At 35.5% G+C, this 8,153-nt stretch overlaps 1 protein-coding gene across 1 annotated transcript in view; it reads left to right on the top strand.

The window, feature by feature from the left end:
- SH3BGRL (SH3 domain binding glutamate rich protein like) overlaps positions 1-8,153 on the top strand; it is a 98,945-nt gene that overhangs the window by 86,145 nt on the left and 4,647 nt on the right. The window contains exon 3 of the mRNA XM_008700613.2: positions 2,052-2,132. Within this exon, the coding sequence (XP_008698835.2) occupies positions 2,052-2,132 (81 nt within the window). The remainder of the gene's footprint in view (positions 1-2,051; positions 2,133-8,153) is intronic.

The raw sequence follows: 8,153 nt of genomic DNA, 5'->3' as shown, positions 1-8,153 counted from the left end.
CACGGTTTACAGCTCCCCTCTTGGTACCTCAATACTCAGCGCTGGAGATGTTCATTTGTAGAGATCCAGATGCATCATCCTGCGTCTCAGGCTGATTCCGTGGTTATTTAGGCTGGTCTGGTACCTATCCAGCTCGACTCAGGGGACCGGCTGAAAAAGGGGTCCCCTACTCCTCCCAGTAGAGTAGCATTTTATGATCAGATTTCAATATAGTTGAGACCTACTTTCTTTCACATGAATTTAAAGACTGGCATGAGTTATTTTTGTTACTTTGAACAAGAGGTAAGGAATACCTCTTCTGTGACTGTTGAACTCTTTCAACTAGCATTTTGAGGTTACTTCTAGTGATTGAGTGTAGAAATTACATATATTGTTTGTTTACTTTGAGTACTTTATAGGTCTCGTGTGTCTCAGTATGAAATTGTTATCAAGATCCACTTAGTTTCACTTTTGAGGAGTAAGCTTATAAGAGGCTGTTCATAAATGTCTGCTGTTTAGGGTTTTTTCTTTTGCTAACATGTAGGGCGCACAGTAAGATGCTTTGAGTCAATCCTTGGGGAGATTCAAGTGGTGCTAAACAATTCCAACAGTTTTAAAAGAATCCCTAAATAAGAGAGAAACTGATATTTCTTGGGATGAGGTTCCAATTTAGGATCATCAATGTCTTGAGAAATCCTCCAAGTACCAGAAATCATACATATATCTAAACTTTATATCTCCAGATCCTCCAAGTGCCAGAACTTAACCCTGTAATTGATGATCTATTGGTGCAGGGATCTCTAGAGGAACCAGGATATTATGAGTGCTTTTCACCTCCAGTAAATCAGCCAAAATGCCAAACTTGTTTCTGTGTGTTTTAAATTAAACAAAGTATTGCCAGGTATAGGCAATGGCTGTGTTTACTAAGTAGATTTGCTATTGATTATATGTCATAATTAAATTTAGGCAGTTCTATTTGTTACTTCTAAAGCATGTTTGGTGACGTAGAGGATGGCAGTGGGAAGCCCAACCAAATTCAATCATTTGTGGTTTTTCTTGGATCCCTGAATTGAAATATCTTAGTGGTTCATTTGCTCTTCTGGTCATATTTCATGAAAATCTCATTCCCTTCCTCCAAAAAAAAGCACAGATTTATTACTCTCATGGCCTCACTAATATCTGGTGAACTGTAGGTTCTGAGGATATCTTTACTTTAATCAATAATGAAAGAGAAATGTTGGGAAACAGGAACAACAGCCTCCTATCAAAAATAACCAACCTCTTACTGGCAAATCGTTGGTTGTGGCTGTGGAAAAAGCTGTGGAAAAAGCTGTGGAAAAAGCTACTTGTCCTCAGATTTAAATGCTATGTGATATATACAAGAGAATATTACTCAGCCATCAGAAAAAACGATTACCCAACATTTGCAGCAACATGGATGGGACTGGAGGAGATTATTTTATGTGAAATAAGTCAAGCAGAGAAAGACAATTATCATATGGTTTCACTCATTTATGGAACATAAGGAATAGCAGGGAGATCAGTAGGAGAAGGAAGGGAAGAATGAAAGGGGGGTAAACAGAAGGGGGAATGAACCACGAGAGACTACGGACTCTGGGAAACAAACTGAGGGCTTCAGAGGAGAGGGGGGTGGGGGACTGGGATAGGCCATTGATGGGTATTAAGGAGGGCACGTATTGCATGGAGCACTGGGTGTTTTACACAAACAATGAATCATGAAACACTACATCAAAAACTAATGATGTACTGTATGGTGACTAACATAACATAATAAAAAATTTTTTAAAAATAAAAATAAATGCTACGTGATATGGAATAAGTCATTTTGCAGTTCCTGCCCCACAGAACAGCCTATATTCTAACATACATTAAATGGGATCTAATATGTCCTGCCTCTTTACTACTCTTTCCAAAATTCTAGCATTTTGGAAGTTAGATAGCCTGTATGCCCCCGAGAAGGTTCACCAATGAGTTCATTTTGAATAAATTTATTCTTTTATTTCCTTTGTTCATTGCATATTGCTAATTCTTCTTGCCTTCTTTTCATTAAGGACTATGATGCCTTCTTTGAAGCCAGAGAAAATAATGCAGTGTATGCCTTTTTAGGCTTGACAGCCCCACCTGGTTCAAAGGTATGATTCTTTTTTTTTCCTGCTTTATAAGCCATTTTATTGCTGCTGGGTTTTTTAATCAGTGAGATCTCTACCTTTATTAAGTATTCAGGTTAAGCTAGAGGCAGCATAACATAGCTGAAAAGAAATCTTTCTTCTCTGCATGCACTTAATCTCAGGTAGGGCAGACAGATGTGCATAATCAAATACATAAAGTATGTGAGTAGGAGGTAGGTGGAGTGACTTCCCCATCAAGCTATCCAAAGCAGCAAATTTTTCATTGACCCATTCATAAATAAGTGGTTACCAATTTTAAAGATTCCATTATTTCAGCTGTCATGCATGGTTTTACATCAACAGAACTTATCTTAGCTCATAGTAATCTTCTTGGCAGCCTCAGTTGTCTTTGTGTGAAAGCAAATGCTTTAACTAAAAGCATTTGAGTTTCAAAATTGGTCACTAAATTGCTGGCTAAATTTGGGGCTTTCTCCCTGCCAACAACAAATCAATTTCTCAACTGGTAGTGTTTCCAGGGGAGACCATATAAAGAAAAGAATCAAAAATTAAATTGCCTATTTAATGAAATGTTTCTAAGCTATGGGCATTAAATATATCTTTGCCTTGTACCATAGGTCTACCACAGGCTGGCTTAATGAGAATGTATGTCCCTGTTCTATCATTTTACATTTTGTTCTTAACAACTAATTTTGTTAAACAGACTTTTTGAACTCCAGCTCCTTCTCCAATTTTGAAAGTCTGTTATTGCTCATGTTTTCAGCAGAGAACATTTACTAGCATTGTTTTCTGAGTCACTGTGAAATTTTGTTTCCTTGCTGAAATTTCTTTTCCCATGGATAAAATGTCTTATTTTAGGCTTTGTATAATTTGAGTTATAAGAAATGTTAGGTAAAATATTTTTGTTTAATCAAGTTAGGAAAACCCAAGTTAAGTCATTGATTTCAGTGCAGATAAGAGGAAGTATGAAAGGAAAGATAATCTGTTTTCTGTGACTGAATACTTCCTCTCCTTCAGTTAAAATCAGGAGTCATTCATTCACTTATTCATTCAGCAAGTATTGATTGTCAAGCATTAAGTTGACATTAATGGTGGGACAAATACAGAGAATGAAGCATAGTCACTATCTTCAAGGTGTTTTTAACATAGTGAAGGAAAAGTATACAATAATTCTACAACAAATATGTCTACAAATAATTATAATCCAACACATATTATGGTAAATTCTGTATGCCCTGAATAAAGTGCTGTAGGTGTGCAGAAGAAATAATAATAAATTATTACTAAGGAATTGGGGAAAGTTTCACAGAGGAAATGACATTTGAGTTGTTAGGGATTCAAAATACTGAAATAACACTAAGATGTCTTTCACAGAGTCAGCAACAGGAACCAGTCCATTGGGATGTAGCTTCACATGATGGTATGTTCAGGGAGCAGAGTGTAGTGCAGGGTATTCCAGAATAGGGCATATTAAATAGAGGATGTGAGTTTCGCTAGGTAAGTTTGGACTAAATTATGAATGCTGTGTTAGGTACTTTCAGGTTTATCCTCTAGGTATTCAAAAGCCATGGTAGGAAATGGGGGAAGACAATGATAAGATTATCTCTGCATTTTAAGATATGATTTGATCTATGTCTTAAGAAAATTGGCAGCTGTATGGATTGTAAAACATTGGAGAAATGAGATATTAGAGATAAGCCAACCCATTAGAGGGTACCTTAAGAGTCCAGAAAAGTAATGCAGAGGGCCTGAAGTGGGACAGCAATGATGAAAAGAAAAAGATGAATTTAGGAGATCTAGAAAATTCATGTATTATAAGACATACCAACTTATGAGATGCTTGTGGACGTAAAGAACTGGGAAGAAGTGAAGCTATATCTAGGGCTTCTAACCTGAGTGACTGGGAAATAAAACTGATGCCGTGGAGGAAACAAAAAAATGAATGATCGAGTGGAAGAGTTAGTCTTGGAAAGGAGAGGACATGTAGTTTTTTCTGAGACTGGAGAGAATGAGGAGAGAAGTATAAAAATAGAAATTTTAATATGTGGGAAGGTTAGAGAAGGTCATATTTGAAAATGCCATATCTTTAGTGTAAGGTCATCTGCTAGGAGTGATGGGAAATTTAAGACATTAGAACTTTGAGGAGAATTGAGTGGATTCAGTTGTTAAAAATAGGCTAAAGAGTAGGTTAAGATTGAGAATGGAAGTATGGCTCAGCAAAATAGAAGGTCCAGCTAAAGTTAGAGTTGATGAGTTCATAGTGGAGCCAGTCAGCTTGGTTATAGTGTTTTTTTTTTTTTTTCCTCCATCCTTGCTTAAGCCTAGGAGTAGGAATAGAGTAAAAGAACGGTAGATGTTATCAAAGAGAGAGTGGATAGACTGGAATAGTAAGAAAAGATCTGGAATTGACAGTGGAATTGAAAGGTAGATTGGTGATAGGGAGATTTTGTTTTGTTTTGTTTATTTTACTTGAGTATAGTTGACACACAATATTACATTAATTTCAGATATACAATATAGTGATTCAACTTCTCTATAAGTTATGCTAAGCTCACAAGTGTAGCTATCATCTGTCACCATGCAACACTATTGCAATACCACTGATTATATTCCTATGATGTGCCTTTTATTTGGTGATAAGGAGATTTTGAATGTTAGTATTTAATAGGTTTTTTCCAAGACTAAAAGTGATAAATTTGATACCAGAATAAGTTTTCTAATTCTTCTGCTAAACTTTCAAAGTTTTTTTCCCCCTTTAACAGGACAATAAACCTTCCAGAGAGAACTGGTGAATAGCAAGTATACAAAATAAGAAATGCAACTAGTTAACCCACATTGGAAAAATGCACTGACAATAAGGACATGTGATAAAATGAGATTCAATTTTCTTCTATGAAATTAGCAAAGATAAAACAAGGTGATAATACTCAAGGCTAAGTAGGGTGCGTTGAAACAGTTGCTGTCACATAGTACTGGTGATAGTATGAATTAGTGTTCCCTTTTGAAAACCAGAATGGCAAATATGTATCAAGGACATTCACCCAGTAATTTCACATTGGGTATTATAGTCTAATGAAACAATTCTGTGCATGGAAAATCTTTATGGATAAAAGCATATATCAAAATGTTATTTGCAATCCTAAAACTTTAGAAGCAAGTTAAATGTCTAACAGTATGGCCAACCAAAATAATTCAACACTGAATGAACTTTATGGATAAAAGTATGTTTCAATGTGTTATATAATCCTGAAACTTTGAAAACAAGTTAAACCTCAAAACATAGGGTCAAGAAAAATAGTTTATTCACTGAATGGACTAGTGCTTTCATTAAAACATGAGTTTGTAGGGGAGGCTGGGTGGCTTAGTCAATTAAGCATCTGCCTTTGGCTCAGGTCATGATCCCAGGGTCCTGGGATCAAGCACCACATTGGGCTCCTTGCTCAGCAGAGAGACTGCTTCTCCTCTGTCTGCCTGCAGCTCCCCCTGCTTGTGATCTCTTTCTGTATGTGTCATAAAAAGAAAAAAATCTTTAAAAAATATTTTTAAAAATTAAAACATAAAAAATGAGTTTATATAAAGATACATTATAATGAGGTACATAGTTGTTTTTACTGTATAATTGATATTCTAATTATGTTAGGAGACTGAACTTAACCATAGCTAAATGTGAATATTTTTCTCCTTTCTTCACTTTCCAAATGATTAGCATACGTTCTCTTTACATTTAAAAATTATTCAAAATCAATACTAGTGGAGAACTTCATATTTAAAATACCTTATGACAAATATTTCCATAAAACAAGGAATCTTTCTGTGGAAGACAATTTTTATATTATTTTATATATTGGATGCATTTAAAACAGGGCATATTCTCTTACACTGTTGGTGGGAATGCAAGTTGGTACAGCCACTGTGAAAAACAGTGTGGAGGTCCCTCAAAAAGTTAAAAATAGAGCTACCCTATGACCTAGCAATTGCACTACTGGGTATTTACCCCAAAGATACAGACATAGTGAAGAGAAGGGCCATATTCACCCCAATGTTCATAGCAGCATTGTCCACAATAGCTAAATTGTGGAAGGAGCCGAGATGCCCTTCAATAGACGAATGGATAAAGAGGATGTGGTCCATATATACAAGGGAATATTACTCAGCCATCAGAAAGAACGATTACCCAACATTTGCAGCAACATGGACGGGACTGGAGGAGATTATGCTAAATGAAATAAGTCAAGCAGAGAAAGACAATTATCATGTGGTTTCACTCATTTATGGGACATAAGAAATAGCAGGGAGATCAGTAGGAGAAGGAAGGGAAGAATGAGGGGGTGGTGAACAGAAGGGGAAATGAACCATGAGAGACTATGGACTCTGGGAAACAAACTGAGGTTTTCAGAGGGGAGGGGGGTAGGGGGATGGGCTAGCCCCATGATGGGTATTAAGGAGGGCACGTATTGCATGGAGCACTGGGTGTTATACACAAACAATGAATCATGGAACACTACATCAAAAAATAATGAGGTACTGTGTGGTGACTAATATAACATAATTAATTTTTTTAAAAAAATAAAATTAAATAAAACAGGGCATGGTGATATGTACTAACTACTCTCTTTTATTAATACAAAAGATCATTCCTTGGCACTAGCATTTCTTTATAGTGGAGGTGATGATTTTCAGATGTGAAAGAAAATAATGTATTTATACTAAAAAGTAATAATCTGGTGATGTTCATGCCGAGAGAAAAATCATTAGCCAGTATTCACTAGTATGTTGAGGGAGTAGAGAACGTTGATTAGAGAAATGTTCTCATTAGCTTTGGTTGAACCACCCTGCTTTAGGGAGGAGCAATGGAATTTGCCTCTGCTGTGAGATTTGAAGCATTCCTATTTCCACTAAGCCCATTCTATTTTGCTACATCTCCAAGAGAAATTTTATTTTAATATCACTTAGCTGTAGTGTTGGTCCTAGTTATTAGGCAAAAAGTGGAGAGGAGAAAAGGAGGAAAGAAGGATGGATGCCTGCAGCGGGCCAAGCACTGAGCTAGACACTTCACATACATCTCATTTTATCCTTATACCATCCTTATGAGCTAGGTGTCCTCAATGGCATTTTACAGAGGAAGAAACTGATGCTTAGATAATCTAAATAATTTGTCCAAGGTTACATAATAATTGAGTAGCAGAGCTGGAATTTGAACCCAGGATTATCTGACTCAAAACCAGTGCATTTATAGAATGATGTCTATATTAGGAATAGAGGAGGAGGATACCTTGTATGCCTGTTTCCAAATCTCTTTGACTCGTTAGATAATCCATGAACTATAAATATTGGCTACTTATATCTGTGTAGTAACAAATATTTTAGCACAATTTACATATTTGATGGATAAAATGTAATTAGAAATTAAATAATTTACTTTAAATATGTATTATAAAAATAAATCATAAAGAATTCTGAATTGCCTTTTTTGTTTTGGATGTCTGTGCTAATAATTTCTTCCATTAAAAGGGATAACTGAGAGCTAAAGGATTTATGACTAATTACAACAAAGATTGATAGGATGTGACTTTAGGGAATTAGGCTGTTTCCAAAATACTAGTTACTCAGAGGCATTAGATGTGCATAAGAAAAAGGACTTCACATTAGGACATAGTCATATTTTTATGTAACTACTTCCTCTACCTTATGTGCTAGGCCTTTGAGGGGTCTTAGTGTAAAATTCATTCTCTGAGGAAATTTTTGGAATCTTGTTTCATAAAATGAAACAAAATGTATAATGTGGGTCTAAGATATATTCATCTTGACAGCCAAACACTAAGTTTGAAGTTTTAAAAGAGCTTAGGGCCTTTTTTTTTTCTTTTTGTGAAGTGTTTTGGAAGGTGAGTCAGACAGTAGTATTTTACATCTGTTTTGTTAAAGATGTATTAAAGATGAATTTCAGTGTCCTCTCTGGTGTCCTTTCTTTCATTTTTACCTTTTTTGTTTTGTAAAAATCTAGCATCTTTTTTTTTTTTTTTTTTTTTT

The sequence above is a fragment of the Ursus maritimus genome (genome assembly GCF_017311325.1).
Source record: "Ursus maritimus isolate PB19 chromosome X unlocalized genomic scaffold, ASM1731132v1 scaffold_X1, whole genome shotgun sequence".
NCBI classification, from domain to species: Eukaryota; Metazoa; Chordata; class Mammalia; order Carnivora; family Ursidae; genus Ursus; species Ursus maritimus.
Note: the sequence above shows the minus strand (reverse complement) of the source record. Positions and strands in the feature narration are given on the sequence as shown.